This window comes from Tachyglossus aculeatus, chromosome 8, assembly GCF_015852505.1.
Source record: "Tachyglossus aculeatus isolate mTacAcu1 chromosome 8, mTacAcu1.pri, whole genome shotgun sequence".
Taxonomy (NCBI): Eukaryota; Metazoa; Chordata; class Mammalia; order Monotremata; family Tachyglossidae; genus Tachyglossus; species Tachyglossus aculeatus.
Window position 1 is genome coordinate 22,383,292 of NC_052073.1, and position 18,588 is coordinate 22,401,879.

General features: G+C 45.2%; 1 protein-coding gene across 1 annotated transcript in view; it reads right to left on the reverse strand.

The window, feature by feature from the left end:
- Positions 1 to 1,547: 1,547 nt before the first annotated feature.
- Positions 1,548 to 18,588, reverse strand: part of PRPF6 (pre-mRNA processing factor 6) — a 45,245-nt gene continuing 28,204 nt past the window's right edge. The window contains exons 15-21 of the mRNA XM_038749985.1: positions 16,702 to 16,821; positions 15,985 to 16,161; positions 14,196 to 14,329; positions 12,777 to 12,868; positions 10,439 to 10,553; positions 6,782 to 6,908; positions 1,548 to 4,814 (exon numbers count right to left, since the gene is read on the reverse strand). Coding sequence (XP_038605913.1) covers positions 4,662 to 4,814; positions 6,782 to 6,908; positions 10,439 to 10,553; positions 12,777 to 12,868; positions 14,196 to 14,329; positions 15,985 to 16,161; positions 16,702 to 16,821 — 918 coding nt within the window. The 3' untranslated portion in view covers positions 1,548 to 4,661. The remainder of the gene's footprint in view (positions 4,815 to 6,781; positions 6,909 to 10,438; positions 10,554 to 12,776; positions 12,869 to 14,195; positions 14,330 to 15,984; positions 16,162 to 16,701; positions 16,822 to 18,588) is intronic.

The window sequence follows — 18,588 nt, forward strand, 5'->3', positions numbered from 1 at the left end:
GTAGAGCCAATAAACTCGGGCCTCTAGAGCTTTCAAATCAGAGCAACAATAGGCTATCAATGTAAAGGCCACAAGTGTTCTGGCAAACATCTCCCCACCCCATCCCCCTATCCTGGACTCTCAATAAATACTGGTTTATGATGATTGGAAACAAATTCTCAAAGCCGTGCGTGCAGACAGGGAGCTGCTGGAGCTTCTTCTCTTCAAGACCTATTTGAACTATATACGGGTTCCTTCATTTACCAAAGGTCCACAAGAGGCCAGACGCTGGGGAGACCCGAAAGATGCGTGACTTCCAGGAGCCTGCATGATCCTTGCTGTTATGGATTTCTAAGTCTATTTGGCATTCCTATTATACAAAGAAATTTCAGTGATCTCCAGGTAAATTCTTCCTTTTTCTTTCCAAACTACCAAGAAGAAAAAACAGGATTTAATACATTTCAACCAGGAGTACTCTAAAAAGAACTTTTATTTCAGGAGACTGATTTCCTCCCTCCAGAGAGCACAAGGACACCACGCAAATAGGTGTCTTGAATGGCCCACAGAGACACTCTCCCCCTTCCCCCACCAAGCTTCTCTAAGGTATAAAATTCCAGGTGACTTGAAACCATCCAGTCCTGTCCTGTCCCACGCAGCTCTCTATCATGGGGACTTCCAGAGACCAGGCTTTAAATCGGATCAAGAACAGATTTGGAGGTTTTGACCGTTCACAGCAACTCTCCCATAGTATACATAACCCAGGGGGCCCCTAATTGTGGAGTTGGTGGTCCTGGGGGATATGAATGAACATAAAGGCACTGAATCTCTATTTCCTGAACACTTCCAGACAGCCTGGGGGAGAGAGAGAGGAGTGGGGTGTCCTGCTCAGTTACTTCTGGTGCCTTTCACTCAGAGTGAAACCTGGCTCATCACTGGAAGGCACCTCCTCCCCCCACTACTCAGAGACAACTGACACAGCACAGACACAGAATTCAAACAGACGAGCTTTCTCATCTATGACATGGATGCAAGACTTATCTACTTCGAAGGTCATTTGGAGGACCTTGTCACAATGTACATGGAAAAGTCCTGAACACCCCCTCCACCCACCTACTCATGCAGACTACACACACTCGATTTGGGTGGGTTTTTCACCCCACCCCTGTCCCGAGTGAACTTTACCCAGGCCAACTGCAGTTCTCATGGAGGACATTTTGTCCTGGGAAAAAGATGTGGAGTGTTAAGGATGGGAGGCAAAGGAGAGCAAATAATGGTCAGGCACTTTCAAAATACTGATCTGGCTGAAGACAAAGACTAATGTTAATTTACAAGATTTTTCCTCCTGAAACTAAGGTCACTTAGACAACAGCAACTCTCCAGAGAAATCGTTGCACCCATTTACCTGCTCTCAGCAGAGTCCTAAAAGAGCAACTCGTTAACAAAAGGTTGATTGGGATCAGAGGATCTCCCAGCCCATTTCTTCCATGGCAAGAATAATTGGGTAATATCGCTGAAGAGTAAAGAAATCAAGCCTCAACCAAAAAAGGGATATGAAAGAACAAAAAATGGTGTCATTCATGTTTATTTATCCGAGTACTATCTTTAGGAAAAATTTGCAGCTAAAAATTATTCTTTGGGGATGTACAAAAAGTTTAAAAAAATAAAACTGCCACCCCTTTTCTTTTCCCTCTCGCACCCACTAGAAACAGCAGAGCTTTTCTAATTCAAGGCTGACTTTAATCAAATCAACATACTAGCCATTTCAATGTTTTCATGAAACTGGGCACCAAATAGCAAAAGGAAATTCATTTTGAAACAAGAAGGGGAACACAGAACAGCTCTGAAATTAATCAGGTGCGATGGGGAACAAGTCTTAATGACTTTCGCACAAAGTGTCCTGCTGTTTGTCAACCAGAATAAAAGGTTTTTCCCCCCTCTATGAATTTGTTTCTGAAAATGTATCCTCCAACAATCACTGATTGTACAGTTCAAGTGTTGCACAAGCACAGAGACTCCAAAGAAAGATTTCTTAGGCTTTAATAAAAACACCAGTCTATCTTATTCTCGTCACCTGGAAAATTAATACCGGCATACTCCCTGAAAAATTAGTCATGCTGCCTTAAATCATCCTGTTACCAGTATAAGCAGCACACTTCCAAGATTGAATACTCTGATATCTGTGAATGATCCGCTGATTGGTAGAAAGGCAATTACACTCATTTAGCTAGCAACAGGAGCTCACAAATTTACCAAGTCACTCAGGACTCATTTGATCACATAAAGGGTTCTGCTCTAAAATACTCAAATACTGATCACAACTTCTCACAGAACTCCCTAGGACACAGCTCTGAGAGGAAAAAAAAAACCCCTATGTACTCAGGAAGAGTGAATTTTGATATGAGCAGCACGAACATCCTGCCCCTCCATTTTAGCCCCAGACCAGTCAACTCACTCCATGCCCACCCAGGGGGAAGGAGGTGGGAGGGGGAGCAAAATCAGTGACAGTCTCCTCTCTCAGAAGAAGTGATCTCCCGTGAACGTTCTGCTGAAGGTGAAAACTTCGGTTCAGGAAACAAAGTCACCGGCAGCACTGTCTTTGCATACCAAGAAGAGTAACGAGGGGCACCAAACAAAATTTTCCTTTCTCATGAGAAACGTTGTTTTAGTTGTTCTCCCCACAGGATCCCGACATTGGTGCGAATGACTAAACTCACTGTACGCTCATCTAACTGCACCTTATATGTCAACCTTTGTAAAGTCTCTCCAATTACGATGCTTTCAGCAGGATGATATATAATCTTTTGTCTATCCTAGGTACTCTCCCAGTCTAAATGGAGAAATGCATATACAAAATGACGGATCAGTATTTTTCTGTACTGCATTTGTAAAATGTCCTCATGCTGACATTCAGTTTTTACCTGAACCTTTGGAAAGACATTCTCACAGTACCAGTCAGATATCTCCATCTACCTTCCATTAACTCTTTTGACAGTCAGAAGCCTCCAATGTTGGACACATGGCAGTGGAGAAGCTGGTGATCATATAGGAGCAAAACAAACAATAAGTAACTACGTAACAGGTTTATATTTTACACAATATCTGTACAGCTTACCAGAGTTGGACAGGAAATATCATTAAGTCCTAGCAATAAATGAGGTGTGAGGGTAGATACAAAATAATTAGATCAGACAGACCCAAATTTCTAAATCCTATTTCCTAGGTGAACTTATTTTCCATCTCACTGAACAAAAGTAGTAGGAGATATGATTCTCCCTATTAGCAATTCCTTACCCCAAATATGGACATTCACTAGGTTCCTTTTTGAATGAGATACTGCCAATCCTATTTACGTAAAAGTCATCTATATAATGTGGAAAATGGGCTTACGGCTCTCTAGACTTTAAGCTTGTCATGGGCAGGGAACGTGTACCAACTCTGCTATATTGTACTCTCCCAAGCGCATAGTATAGTGCTCGGCACACATGTAAGCATTCAAATAATACCACTGATTGAATGGTAATCTCTTACTCTGGCAAGCGGAACGAGTGATTGAGAGGAGCTACAACTCAAAATCTCAGGTTGACCATTTTCTAGAAAACAAGAGGAGCTGCTCTCTGTATGAATGGAAATGGTCTTCGTCCCTTCCGTTCATCCCTTCTAGAGATCAACTTCAAGGGCTGAAGGTATTATCAGTAGTATTGGACCTTGCCCAGAAAGATTCCATACGGAATGTCTCATCATGCAATACCTTCAGGCAATGTCTACATAAGCATTTCAACATTGCACTATTTTCAATGGACTCCTAGAGATCCCTAAATACTACTTGCAAAGCAGTGGATCTTCAGACTGCAAATCTTGTATGCTATGTACCAAAGGTAGGCCTGACTCCAACTTCCTTTTTGCTGTTAACGAAATCACTTCTGTTTTTTTTTTCTCCTGTAGGATGTGTTTTCCTGCTATTAAAACCTTTGGTAGAAAATAAAGTCAGTGGCTCTATCTAGAATGCCTGGTTGAATGTACTTGTAGTCTTAAAGTACACAGTTCAAAGCCCGGTCCCAAATTAGCCATGAAAATATGATGCACAAACAGGACTTATAATTCAAAATGGCAAAGGGCTTTCCCTAGGCCCACTGAACATTTCTGGTGATTAATAGCTCCAAAGATCACCTCGATCTAGTTGGAATTAAAGTGTACGTCAGCTCCAAGGGGCATCTTGGGGCAACCTCCCTTATGGGAAAACACCGGGAAAGGTCAAATTCCAAAAAACGGAAGGAAGGTAGAAAGGATTGGAAAGGAGCTCAAGACAAAGAAGGAAATCAAAAGGAAATGGAAGGTTATGAGGCTACATGTTGAATTAAAAAAAATAATTAAAATGAAAGGATCGGTAAGAGACGGCTCCGTACAATAGCTATCTCTATCCCTCTTAAAAAGGCTCCGCAACCAGAACTGTATTACTGATGCCAGAAGGGAAATTCTTGAACAAAACCCAGTTCCTTGGGGACACTGTCAGTACAGCTTCTGAGGGTGGAGCTGAGCCTTCTCTTTCAAAACGAATCTTGGAAACCAGATGAAATGACTATCCTGTCCCCAGATGGTGTGTGTGTTTTAAGGATCCCGCACTCTCCTGCTGGTTGAGGGTAATCCACTGTCCCGGGGTTGCTTTCGGAGGAAGAGACAAGGCTCTAAAAGGCGTTTTTAATTTTGGCTGCCACGAGCACAAGGATCTCGCCGATCTTCTTCTGCCAGTTCTCGATATCCTTGGACACATCGCACCACAGCTCTCCGTGGCGGGGCTCAGCATTCTCACAGCGCTTCTTCGCCTCTTCCTGCTGCTCCTGGAAGGGGAGTCCAAAGAGTGGTGTTAGTGACCACCCATGGTCCCTGAGACCCTTGCTTCACCCAGAAAACCCTAGCTCAACACCCCAATATATTATAGCCCCAATCTCAACACTGGGGGTCAGATGAGGTGAAATAAAATTTGCGCTCATGAAAGATAATAGCTTGGCTACAAGGAAAGTTAAGTCTTCCTCAAGTCAGAGAAAATGCCCACTGATCTGTCCATGGCAGTCATGGTTTCCCCCTCCCCACAAATGATATTGCTACTGTGCACTATGCAAACCTAACCGACTTCTTCCCCCAGGGCACAGCCGGGCAACAAAAATCACAGGGGGAACAAAGAGCAAGTTCCATGTCTTAATTCCTAAAGGCATCACATTACTCATGGCGCTATTACACTGTAACTCGATCCTCACTAGATCATAGGCTCTGAGGGCAGGGTTCGCGTCACCTTTTCCCATACGCTCCCTCCCCACGCAAGGTGCCCGGGACAGAGCACTGTGTTGAGTGGGCTCTCAATAGGCCCCGTCGATGAGTTGAGGTGGAAACTCAAAGCGTAACAAGCACTCACCTGCAACTAATGGATTCAGCCCACCTTAAATCAGTGAAGGGTGTTGCCATCTTGTACTTCCCAAGCGCTTAGTACAGTGCTCTGCACACAGTAAGCGCTCAATAAATATGATTGATTGATTGATTGATTGAAGGCCCCTCCTGGTTGCCCAGCCCATGTTACCACATAGCAAGGACATCTCGGTTACGGGAGGGTAAGGAGGGTGTCCCAGATCTCCTTTTCATTTTTTTGGCTCCATTAGCTCCCACTCAAGTCTCACCCGAGTCAAGAACACTTGAGTGGGGCAAAGAACAGCCAGTGGAGCAGTGGAATGCTGTCCCGAACTGAACCGAACCCTACTTGCTGCAGGGAATGTATCTGTTATATTGTTCTTTCCCAAGTGCTTAGTACAATGCTCTGCACACAGTAATGCTAAATAAACACAACTGACTGACTAAAAGGCAGCTGCAGCCAATTTCTTGAGACTCCACAGAGCACGCTTCAGCCCGAGATTCTCGCAACCGCTTTGGGGTGCGGGTTACTTCACTGGAAAAAGATTTGGTATGCCTTGCCTTCCCATACTGTAAGCTTTGTAGAGAGGGGTGAAGGATGACTGGAGAGCCCATTCCAGGAGTACAATGGCATATGCCCCAATTGGATGAGTGATTCACTGCCAAGCAATCCTCATCCATCCCTGCTCCTAAGCAGCCCTGGACCAAAACAGGTCATACAGGCTGAAAATGGGTCAAAATTCAAAATGTTAAGGCTCCTTAATTCACCCAGTTCACAAACAGCTTGGGTAATTTGAGCTTCTGGACATGGGGTTCTAGAGCCTGAGGCTCTTCCATATTTCTGCAACAGATTATACAGCCATTTAAGGCCCTCCAATCATTTCAAAATTGTTTGTCATTTATTTTAAAATGATGCATAACGGTTTATGTTTCAAGCTTAGGAGAGGGTGGCTACAAACAGCTCTAGATAAGTGAAGTGACACTGGGTCCGTTTATGTTTCCCCATCTGTAAACATTAATCATTACCTACTTTTAGCCCTTAAAAGGTTCATCTAGAAGACAATTAATCCTTTTCTGGCACACCAAAAAAAAAAAAAATATCATCATTATCCAATTAGCAACATCAAGCTTTAGCCTCTCACTTCTTGGACTCCAAGGCCAGGAACTCAATCACGCAAAGGGCGTATTGCTCAACAAATCACCCTCCGGCCATCCTGACAAACCCTGAGAAATCCCGCTAAAATTTGCCCCTGTATAAGAACCTGGTTCCCCCAAAGGGGAGACATGGGAATTCTGCATGGGATATTGGGGGTTCTTCAGAAGGAAGGCAGGCAGGAGGCGAGTGGGGGTGATGCCCGGGGAACGGCTCCCAGACCACAGCCTTATCCAAGAGAGTTTTCCTTACCTCTGTGCCGTGCTGCAGCTCAAATTTGTAGAAGAAAGCCCAGGCATCCCCTAAATCAGAGTCTATCTTCACTGTTCGGTGGAACCACTCTCGGGCCTTGGTTATTTTCCGCTCACTCCAAAACAACCTATTGCGCAGGCCCAGGAAAGAGGAAAATGTGGACGTGAGTCAACAATCAGTCTTCCATTTACTCCATAATCATTAGTCTGGAAGGGTCCTCAAGTGGTCATCTAGTCCAGTCCCTTGGGCTACGCAAGGGCTACACCTCAACCAACCTGGACTAAAGAAGGGCTCTCCTATTTCTCAAGACAGGGAGAGATTCTATCACCTCCACAGAACACTAAAGGTGATTCCCTTCGTCACTCCTCTCCAGAAGAAAATTGAGATGAAAAAGAAAGACTCGTGCATTAAGAAACAATTCTATTCTGGATAGGACTGATGAGAGAATACCTATCCATGATTTCACTATTTAGTTTCTCAGTTAATTCCATAACCAGGAAAAGGAAGTAGAGAAATTATCCTTTAGGGGAAGAAGGAAGTGTGGATCCTTCAGAGATTGTCTGACTCTCCCTGAGCCAAACAATGTGGAACGGTGCTGGGAACCAGTACTCAACCAAAAAAATAGATTTCCTTGGGAAAGCTAACTTGAGGGCTTCTCCTTCCAGGTCTCCCCTCCACACACTCCCTCCCCTCCCCCCTCCCCGGCCCCATGGTATTTGTTAAGCCCTTACTATGTGCCAGGGACTGGCTGGGATAGATAAAAAGCAATTAATCAATCAATCAATGGTATTTATTAAGCACTTACTACATGCAGAGCAATGTACTAAGTGCTTGGGAGAGTACAATACAAAGTAATCAGACTGGACACAATCAGACTGGACACAGTCCATGTCCCACATGGGGTTCATGGTCTTAATCCCAATTTTACAAACGAGGTAACTGAGGCAGAGAAGTGAAGTGACTTGCCCAAGGTCACGGTAGACAAATGGCGGAGCCACGATTAGAACCCAAGTCCTTTCTGAGTCCCAGGCCTGTGCTCGATCCACTGAGCCACACTGTTTCTCAGGGTGACCACTTTTGCTTGTGATTGTCAGTCCACAATGCTCACTGGCTGCAAGAAACACAGGGCATGGACAGAATCTATGGGACCCAAATTTCCAGGGTGTTTTTTCTCACCTCTAATTTACCTCCCCAGAAAGGCCTGAACTGGTCAAGTCCCCAGAGGCTCGAGGGGGCCCATCTTTTTGATGGATGGTCTGGCCATAGCCCTTTGAGAGTCTGAGCACCCATGCTACTAGGGGGACCCTAACCATGGCTTCCAAATGCGGCACCTGGGAGTAACAGCATGGCCTAGTGGAAAGAACACGGATGGTCCTGGAAGTCAGAGGACCTGGGTTCTAGTCCTGGCTCTGCCACTGGCCAAGATCACTTAACTGCACTATGCTTCAGTTTCCTCATCTGAAAAAAATGGAGATTCAATGTCCATTCTGCTTCCCCCTGAGATCAGGAGCCCCATTTGGAAAAGGGACTATATCTATTATCGACCTGACTATATCTTTTATCGACTCCAGCTTGGCACATCATAAGCCCTTAACAAATACCATCATCATCTTTGGCACTGGGCTCTTGAGTAGTTCTTGCTCCTTATGCTCCATTTCCAGAGCCATACTCCTCTGGAAGGGTAGTGACCCCATGGCCCAGAGCTGAGGAGGAACTTGTCAAGGCCCCAGTGAGTGACTACAAAAGGAGAGTATAAATTTTGGATGGGTTAGTCTTTTTTTTTTCTTCCATTTACAAGCCTCTGCCACTCAGACTCCAAGCTAACCCACTACCAGGCATTACACTTCGCCACCATGCAAGGCTGACCTGCTAGACCACCCCACTGCCAATTTAGCAGGAACCTACAACACATGAGACCCCCACACCAAGCTCACGGCAACCCACCCGGTGTTCATCTCCAGGGCAGTTTGAATTTTCGTTTTCTCCCAGGGCCAGAACGACAACTGTGCAAATACTTTATGGGCCAGTTTCTGTACATCAAATAAGGCTCAATTAAGCAAGTTAGTTCTTTATGAATAGGTGACTGTTTTGGCTGGTCCAAGTTACTAAACCGTATAATTTTTATGGTCTGATAACGTGATTGTTTTTTAAGCCTTTTGATACCATTAATTGCTCAGTGTTAGATAAACTATGATTTAAAGAGCATGAACCCTGATAGGAAAGATACAAAACACCAGCATGGGAATGACTAAGAGTAACTTATTTACTTTAACAAAAGCCTTTTACAAGGTTGTTATAGTTATCCATATCAGACTGTCATATATTAAAGTCATTATGGGAGGCGGAAGCAACATGAGCTGGATTTCGCTGGGTTACTAAATGGGCTGAAGTTGGGCCAGGAGGAGTCTGGAGAAACTTTTTATAAAGTGAAAGTTAAAATTCTTATTCTTTGCTGACAAAACTGAACTCATCAGCTGTCACCCATCTGGCGGCGACTAGGGCTGCAGCCACTAGAGCAAAACAGCCTTGATTTGCTCTGGCTTGGGAGAGGTTGTGAAAGGGCTGGTATACTGCTTTCCACGCCTCCTCTTTTAAACTCTTCTGGCATTTAAGAGCAAATCAAGTCGACAGCTGGATCTGATCACTATATCACCAAGTCAGTGCTACTCTGGAATAGGAGCCTCAGAGAGGGGAAAAAAAACAACGAGTGCGGGTGGCTCAGCAGTTATGTCTTGGGCCAGAGGCACTAGGCTTTTTACCGAGTCAAGTGGAGGACAAATGGAAGAGCCTGATCATCACTTCTGCACTCCAACGGGAAGTGGGAAACGGAAAGGGAAAGAGAGGAATTGAGGAGGATTTTACCAGGCCTCTGGCTACATGCATCAATCCCTCACTTTCGAGGCAAGTGGGTTCTTCTAAACAGTTTTCCAAACAAATTAAGATCAGGTTTGACGAGTGGCCTGGATCAAATGTACCAAACAGCTTCAGGAGCGATACTCAAAGCAAAAATGCAGACTTTCAAGAAGAAGCTAAGGCTCTCACTTGTCAGAAACGGTTTAGGCAAAGCTCAACTTGGCAAGGATCTGGACTAGATCATTCACAAAATCCCTGTTGGCGCTAAGATACTAAGTTCACTAATATTGCCATTACTTGGCTGCTGAATTTTCATTTTCTTCACTCATGTTTACATTCTGAAATGAAATCCATAAAACTAGTCCCAAGGGTCCTGTCAAATGACAGATTGTGGGGAAAGAGGAGATGGGGGAGGAGGAAGGGGAGTAACAGAAGGCAGGGAGCTCCCCTCTAGACAGTAAGCTAGTTGTAGGCAGGGAACGTGTCTACCAACTCTGTTATTTTGTGCTCTCCTTGGCGCTTAGTACAGTACTCTGCATACAGTACTCTTAGCACTCTGCAAAGAGTAAGCTCTCAATAAATACAATTGAGTGCAGAGAGAGGAGAATCTAATTCCACCTCTCCTCAGGCTCCTGTGAGCTCTTCTCTAAAGTTCCCCTGAACAGCCCTTCGCCCTGCCAACATTCCCTTCCACCCTCATTTTTTCGGCAGCTCTCAGGGGCAGCTGCTGACTGGTCAGAAACTTCTGACCTATGCCTAGGAATCTGATAACCAACACCTCAGATGATCCAGGCAGGTACTCACTTAGCCACAGCGAGGAGAACGTGGGGATCGTGCTCGCATTTCTTCAGGGCATCCACACTTTTGGTCTTCCTCTGTGGTCTCGCCTCGAGGAAAATGGCTTCTGACCACAAGATCCCTAAAATTCACCAACTCGTTACTGGAGAAATCAGACTTCCGGGCTTCTAAAGCTTCTCCCACAAACAAAACCTGTTCTCTATGCAGTACAATTTACATTATTTGGAATTCCCAGTATTCCTTACTTTGTGAACACAGAGCTCAGCGCTGATCTCAACTCTCCCCATTATCTCCCTGGTATCTGGTCTCTAAAACATCCGAGAAACTTAGGTGGGTTTCCTCAAACACGAACATTAATGTAACTGGTGAACTCTAGAGACTGGCCTTTGCAGCTCCTAACTTCAATCCTGGTCATCAATTTCGAAAGAATCCAAATCAGCCTAGCATCTAAGCAAATCCCATACTGGTACAAGTTTTCAAAATCTGCATAGTAGTAGTAACAACACTTATTATGTGCTTATTTATATAGTACCAGGAAAGAACCCACAGGTGGAAATTACACATGGTCCCTGTTATTCAAGGAGCGGCCGACAATCTAATAAAATTGCATAAACTTTTATTATGTACCTGAACAAATCACGCATACTGTCTGTTGCACTTGTGGGGTGAGGGAGAGAGACACAGTCCACCAGACTCCAAAATCTGGTGGGAAGTGTGTCTTCTGGCATTTTCATCATCCCACAAACAACAATCAAGCCACATAGGCAAGACTATCAGATTTGAATAGTTACGCAGATTAGCAGACGTCCAGGGCCCATATGAAATCAGTTTAGATCTTACAAAAATCAACCAATGAGCTAAAAGAAATATGACTTCTGCCTCTGACTTCCTATAATAATAATAATGATGGCATTTGTAAAGTGCTTACTATGTGCCAAGCACTGTTCTAGACCCCCTGGGTGAGGTCTTCCTATAAATTTGTGGCGGGGAGTGCGTGGGGGCATTCTACAAGAGTTTGCTGGGAGCAGATCTTTGTGGAGTAATAGACTGTAAATTCCCTGTGGGCAGAGATTGTGTCTATTGCACTGTACTCTTTTAAGGGTTTAGTACCTTGATCCATACACAGTCAGCACTCAAAAAATACCACTGATGGATCAATACAAAGGTAAAGAGTTCCATTTGGGAATCAGAGAAGCAGTTTGCCTCGTGGATACAGTGTGGGTCCGGGAGTCGGAAGGACCTCGGTTCTAATCCCAGCTAAGCCACTTTGCTGTGTGGCCAGGGGCAAGTCACTTCACTTCTCCACACCCAAGTTACCTCATCTGTAAAATGGGACTTTAGACTGAGCCCTATGTGGGACATGGACTGTGTCCAAGCTGAATATCTTGTATCTACCCCAGCACCCAATACAGTGCCTGCACATAGTAAGCACCTAATACCAACGGAGGGGGAAGAGTGGGGAGAAACACCAGTGGAACCAATGCAAATTGTCCAGGCCAATTACTATTTCCATAGGCCTGGAGAGTATTTTTTAATATAGTAAGCATCGTCTGAAAATACAGATCCATCTGAAATACAGTCCCATGTTAATTTCAGATAAGGTCAAGATGCCTATGATATTGTGTAACAAATATATTTTACACAAATGTTTTTACAATACTTAAAGAATAAAAAAGATTTAAATCTTCAGAGGAAAAGACCTCAATAAACTATAAAATGAACTGTCTACAATCCAATTCAGAGAAAAGCTGAAGTCATTCAATGGCAACATGACAATGGAAAGAAAAGTTCATTTAGATATGCATATGGGACCCCATCCTAGAAACTCCAGAAGCTTAAAAATCTCTCTCCCCGGAGGGAATTTTCTTTTCCTCTGACTGGAAATGGCTTGCATTTTAAGTGAACATAAAAGCATGATCTCCTCCTGTTAGTCCTAGTGGGAATTGTGTTCAAAGATTTCCTGATGGAACAGTCTCCTTTCCTGGGTGATGCAAGTGGCAGCCAGTCTATCTCTAAGAAGCAAATGTTCAACTTCATTTTCCCTTACTCAACAAGTTAAGGATAGTGCTCACAGGCTCATGTGATTGTCCCCTGTTGGAGGAGTGAGGGGAAGAAACAGACTCAGAGTGTCAACTGCTCAAATCTGTTCCATTTGGTTTAGCTGCCTGACCTCCTTGTTCAAGAACTATTTAGTTGACATTCCAATTTTTAACTTAAGGCCCCAGTTGATTCAACGCAACCGCTTCAACTAAATTCCAAGCTTCGGGCTCTAAAGCTGCGGCGGGTGAGGATCTCTCAATGTCCACTGAGTTAGCATAATTTAACTGAGGAAAACTCCTCCTACCTGAGTTGGGGCACTCCTGCAGCGCCTTTGCCATCAATGTATTGGCGATGTTCTTCAGCCCAGCTCGATATTCCAAGCGCACGGACTCTAACCTGTACCAGGAAGAGGCATAGCTGTTAAAACTCCGCAACTGGTGAATTCATCAGTGAATTCAGATGACACTTCGAAAGCCCCTGTTAAATTTTAACTCTACATATGATGGCTGAAGCACTCTTTGCAGGCCTAGGATCACCAATATTAGGTACGTATCTTTAGATTCTATATTATAGATTACTTATATTGTCTGTCTCCCCCTCTAGACTATAAGCTTATTATGGACCGGGATCAAGTCTGCTAATTCTGATTTATTGTACTCTCCCAAGCGCTTAGTACAGTGTTTTGGACGTAGCTAGAGCTCATAAATACAACTGACTGATATCCGCTGGGTGCTGAATGACCTGTCTGCAGAAATCATGGTGGAACTCAAGTGTTCTCTTCTCACTGCTTAATATTAAATTGGCAATTCTGAAAAATGACCCGAGAGGGCTGAGATCGGATACGCCACCACATTGTTTAAATGGAAAGGGAGGAAAGGTGAAGAATGATGCTTTTGCCTTCAAATACCTTTCTTGTTTAAATCACGGTGGCGACCAAGGAGAGAGACTCATTACTAAATGAGAACTCAAGCCTCTGGGCCCAACACAAGCCACAGATGGGCAGTTGCAGAGCAACATTTCACGGGAATGCAGGCAAGGAAAGAGACATCGGCCCTTGTTTTGGACAGCAGCAGTTGAGGTGAACTCTCACCTAGGCACCTTCAAGCGTGAGCCAACGACAGCTGGAATTCAGACTTGCCCCCTCTGGGTTACATTTCACCGAGGGTCAACTGCACCTTGGTGGAAGGATTATCCTCCCCTCTCCTGTGCACGGCTCCCACGGGATGAACACGGCAGAGGTGCAGCCCAATGCAGCCCCCTCCAAACACAAGCCCCTGCCCCAGATGGCCCTGATCTCACAGGGCTAACACAGGGAGACAGGAGGGGAAGTGAGAGGTGAGGACGGTGTATGGGTCTCTGTTCCACCCCAGGGCTCAAGAAGGGGCATCTGGGGCCCACATCTTGGGCAATTGGCACGGCCCTGACTCTGTCCCATACTTGACCTCCTTGCTGCTGTACGTGCTGCTCGGCCAAACCAACTGCCCTAACCGCAGGCCGTGGCTGGCTTAGGGACATGACCCTGGGGGCTGTTCCCAAGACAAAGGAATGGATCCTGAATCCAGAGTTTTCCCCCCTCGGCTTCCCCGGCATCCCCAGGGGGAGGAAAGACTCGGTGAGCAGAGGTGACCCTGGGCCAGGCAGGAAAGGTAGGGAAGGGTGGCTCCTTTTCTGTTCCCTCCTCACCTGCATCCACTCGCCCTGCCCTCGTTCCATCTCTACTCACCACAAATCTGGGTTCTTGGGATTCTTCAAACGAGACTTCTCTAAGATGGCTCTTGCTCTGGTCAGCTGTCCAACCTTCTCCTCCAGTCTGGAAAGTAAAAGCCACAGGGGTGTGGAATGGGGACACTTCTTCAACTGTTTTCGAGAAGAAAAGGGGGATGAAAAGAAAAAAACAGCGGCAGTTATGGTCATCCATGTTTAGAAACTGGGTTACAGAAGTGAGAGGGAGTCTACAGCCCCAAACAAAAAACTCTCGCAAATATAGTTACACACTTTCTCCTACTTTCTAAAAATTTCTCTCTTTGCCCTGTTCAGAATCAAAAGGGCCTGAGAAGGGGAGTTCAATTACTCTACACACTCCCAGAAATTCAATGGAAAACATTAATCTTGCATGTAAAACAGAGAACAGAAAACCAGGTTATGGACAAAGCGTCATTCTTAGCACCTCCTAATTCAGCTTTATGTTTTCACAGAGCACTTTGCCTACCAGAGAGAAACTGAGGCAGGGAGCCTATCTTAGCCGAGTCAGTGCTTATTTCCGGTTCATTCAATCGTGTTTATTGAGCACTTACTGTTTACAGAGCACTGTACTAAGCGCTTGGGAAGTACAAGTCGGTTGAACTCAAATGCTCCACTCTTCACACCTGCAGATTCCCCTTCCCAGAGGCAAGCTTCTTTCGACAGGCCAGAAGCCATTCCCAGGGCATACGAATAGACATGCTCCTGAATACTGCATTTTTCTGGCATGATAGAAGCTGTATCAGGTTTTCCTCTCAGACCCCACCGGTTTTTCTCCTGCCCGGAAACATTTCTCAGTTTCTTCTTTAAAGGAGCTTTGAGGCTCGCTGATGCACAGCCAAGTCCTTGAGTCTGAGTGACTCAAACAGCACTTGAATGTTTGATGAATGCCTCACGGCAACAGCTATGCTTTCCTTGGAGATGCTTTCCCCGGCTTTGCCCTGTCACCCTCACTCTGTGCCCAGCTGCCTCACAAACGGAATGGCGCACCTAGGACTCTATTCAGAGTTCTGCCTTGATAGTAAATTAGGTACTTTGGGAGGAGGCTTCAATTTTTCCAGACCTCTAGGGAGGCTGTTAGAGCACTACTGCTGCTCACAATCTCCATACACTGCAGTGACGTACTAGTGACAGTCTCCTGGTGAGCTGAAAGAGTTCATGCTCCGCCAGAGCCTAGCAGACACCCAGAAGTGGCTACCAAGGCACTGGGAGGACGGGGCTTGGAATTCTTACAGCGCACCTACTGAAAAGTCACAGAAACAAAATAGGAACACTGGGTTTAAACATTAGTACACTAAATCCCCTAACATGTGTATATTGGCCCAGGTAAAAACCAATACTAGGTCCAGCAATTCAGAAAAGATAGAATTAGGGACTCTACAGATCTGACTTAGGCCATAACAGACCCCAGTTAAGCATCACAAAGAGGGAAGCTGTGTGGCGTAATTGAAAGAGCCCGGGCCTGGAAGCCAGAGATCTGGGTCCTAATCCTGGCTCAGGCCACTTGTCTGCTCTGTGATCTTGGGCAAGTCACTTAACTTCTCTGTGCCTTGGTTTCCTCACCTGCAAAATCAAGATTCATTGCCAGTTCTTCCTTCCGCTTAGACTGAGCACCATGTGGACTGTGTCCAATTTAATTAACTGGTATCTGCTATCTGCCCCAGCACTCAGAACACTTAATATGTCTTCAACAAAATAATAATAAGCACTTAACAAGTACTATAAAATGGGGGAGGGGGGAACCTAAGGACCAGTTGAATCTAGTCTCATACCCCTTGATTATAGGCTTCCCGGGCCTTCTCAATCAACTCCTCCTGCTCCTCAATCTGTCCTTTCATCATCCACAGTTTGGGGAAGTCTTCATAGTGCTTCAAGGCTTCTTCGCAGAGTTCCTGAGCGGCAGCAATGTTCCCAAGCACCCACTCCAGTTTCACAGACTTCATGAACACCTGGCCAAAGGGCAGAAAGAACATGCTTTATCACTTGTGGCCATAAACCACTATACAGCTCCCCACACATACTGGAAGAGCCTTTCTGACCCCAAGGACCTGCATTTTAGGGCTAATAATGCCACCAGTTGGGCAAACACTAGAAATCAGAATAAAAGGAATCCTACTTCAAACTGAACGGTAAAGAGGTCACCACTCCACTTAGTTTTCTGCAGAAAGGTATTGCGCAAAATGACAAGTTGGACAACATAACCTTTTGGTTGGTGGGGCCTGTCACTATTAGCACAGTGTTTACTCCTTCTTAAGGACAAGGCCCCTTCCTAGAAGCCAGATCAGAGTGGCCATGTTCGAAAACACCATATGTTTCCTCGCGCTAATGCCCACTTGCTTTTCAAATCAATTCACTTTTCAGAAAACTAAGAACCATCCTACCACCACAAGCATTCATGCAAGAGAAAGGGCTTCCGCAGGCTCTCATCGCAAGCCGGTAGTCATTCAAAAGGCGATAAGCTCAAACCCTCTCCCCCAGTCTTTCCTTACCCGGGCTGTAGGCGCACTGCTTCTAGCCTTAGCCAACAATCTCCTGGCCCGCTCGTACTCGTTATTTTCAGATTCCAGCTTCACGGCAGCCAACCAGATCTCCTCACTGTTGGGATTGGCCTATGAGAAAAGACAGACAAGTCATCAATAACACATTTAGCCTTTTCCTGGTTCAAAACAAACAACAACAACAACAATGCAAGAACTGGACTTCAATTAAGCAAAAACGGCTTCATGAAACCGGGACCTCTCATTCCCTCCGGGATATTTTCAGTCCAAGCTTTTCAAGGGTTTTCAGAGACACCCGAGGCTATGCTGGCGGTAAAGATGACAAAGACCCCTTCTCATTCTGGGGGTAGCACAGCCAAGCCTGAGGCTAGGGAAGGGAATAGGGAGGAGGCCAAGACACACAAATCAAAGATTGAGGGCATTTCAAAGCAAGTGTTTAAGTTTTGGAATAAGATGCCCGTCCTAAGCAAGGCCCTTCAAATCCAGAGTGTAGGCTACCAGTGGCCCTTGAACTCATCCGTGTCATAAATAGTGAGATTTCAGAAGGAAGCCCAGACAGTTCTATTGGTAGTAGTTCTTTTAATATTTAGGTATGGTGACCCCTGTCTTCAGTCATCTTTAATGTGAGTGTTACCGTCTCCTGCAAGTGGCAGGGTCCTACTCTAGTCATAGTCTGTACATAAGGCGCAAATGTCTGGGCCAGATAACACCCTTGTCAATAGTCCAGCCTGGCCTATTTTTCCCTGGACTCCTCTTCAGAGGGTGCCCAGAGCAAGACATGGTGACCTAATAAGTCACACACTGGCAGAAACAGAGGCAGGTGATATAGTAATAACAACGCAGCTCCAACTCTCCATGGGATTTTACATGTTCCGAGCGTTACATGAAGCACGGGCTAACTGATCGGCTGAAGGACTGCCACATGTCACGGGGAAATCCAGCTCAATCAAAAGGTAAGAGAACCTGGCAATTGCAGGGATAATACCTGAAGAATTTGTTGTGAAGCAACTGTGGAGACATTAGAAGACAGGCAAAGATTTTGGTGACTGGGGTGGTTGCTTATCAACTAGTTAAGGTTCCTGGGAATACATTATTCGTAGGCAACAACTCACTGGGCAGTACTTCTGGATATCTGATTGTTAACAGGTTTTTGGCTAAGCTTTGTATTGTTGCAATGTGTAATAACTGGATTAATCGGGGGAATTACGATACAGTAATATTACTCAATGATTTGCAGAGGATAACAGTAATGAAGTGCAGTGCACACTCTTGGAGTTGTGTTCAGAACCCAAGAAAACTTAAAACCAGGCTGCCAGTCATCCCAGGTGCCACTGGGGAAACTAAGATGGTTCTTCCAGCTTTTTTCAGGAGCACAGGAGGCAAAGCCTCACCCCTGAAGAGCTAGTCCATCAGAAATGGGCTGCCTTTCCCCTTCTGCCAAAACAAAAATATGGCAATCTTTTCAGCAAGTCCTGAAACTACTTCACTTTATAATCTAAAGTAGTATGGTTGGAAAGGTAGTGTTTATATATTTGCCGTTCTTTGTGGGCGGGAAGCATGGTGTGACTTTGGTCTCATCTACTCCGCTGGGCCAGCCACCCAATATGTTCATATTTTGGCCTTTTCAGGGTGAAGAGAATCTAGGGGACAAGCTGAGTTGTCCCATCTACCATCCTCAGCTACGAACACAAACCTAAAATTGTGGGAACAACAAGGTGACTGAATTCCTAGCCTGCAGAACGTAAGATGTTTTATCATTTTTGTTGAGCCGTCAAGACAGCCGCCAAAGAGGAACCAGATCTTCCAATGCCTTTCCCATTTCCTCAGCCTCGTGATGCTTGAATTTTTTCACCCTCATATGAAAGACATCACTCCACC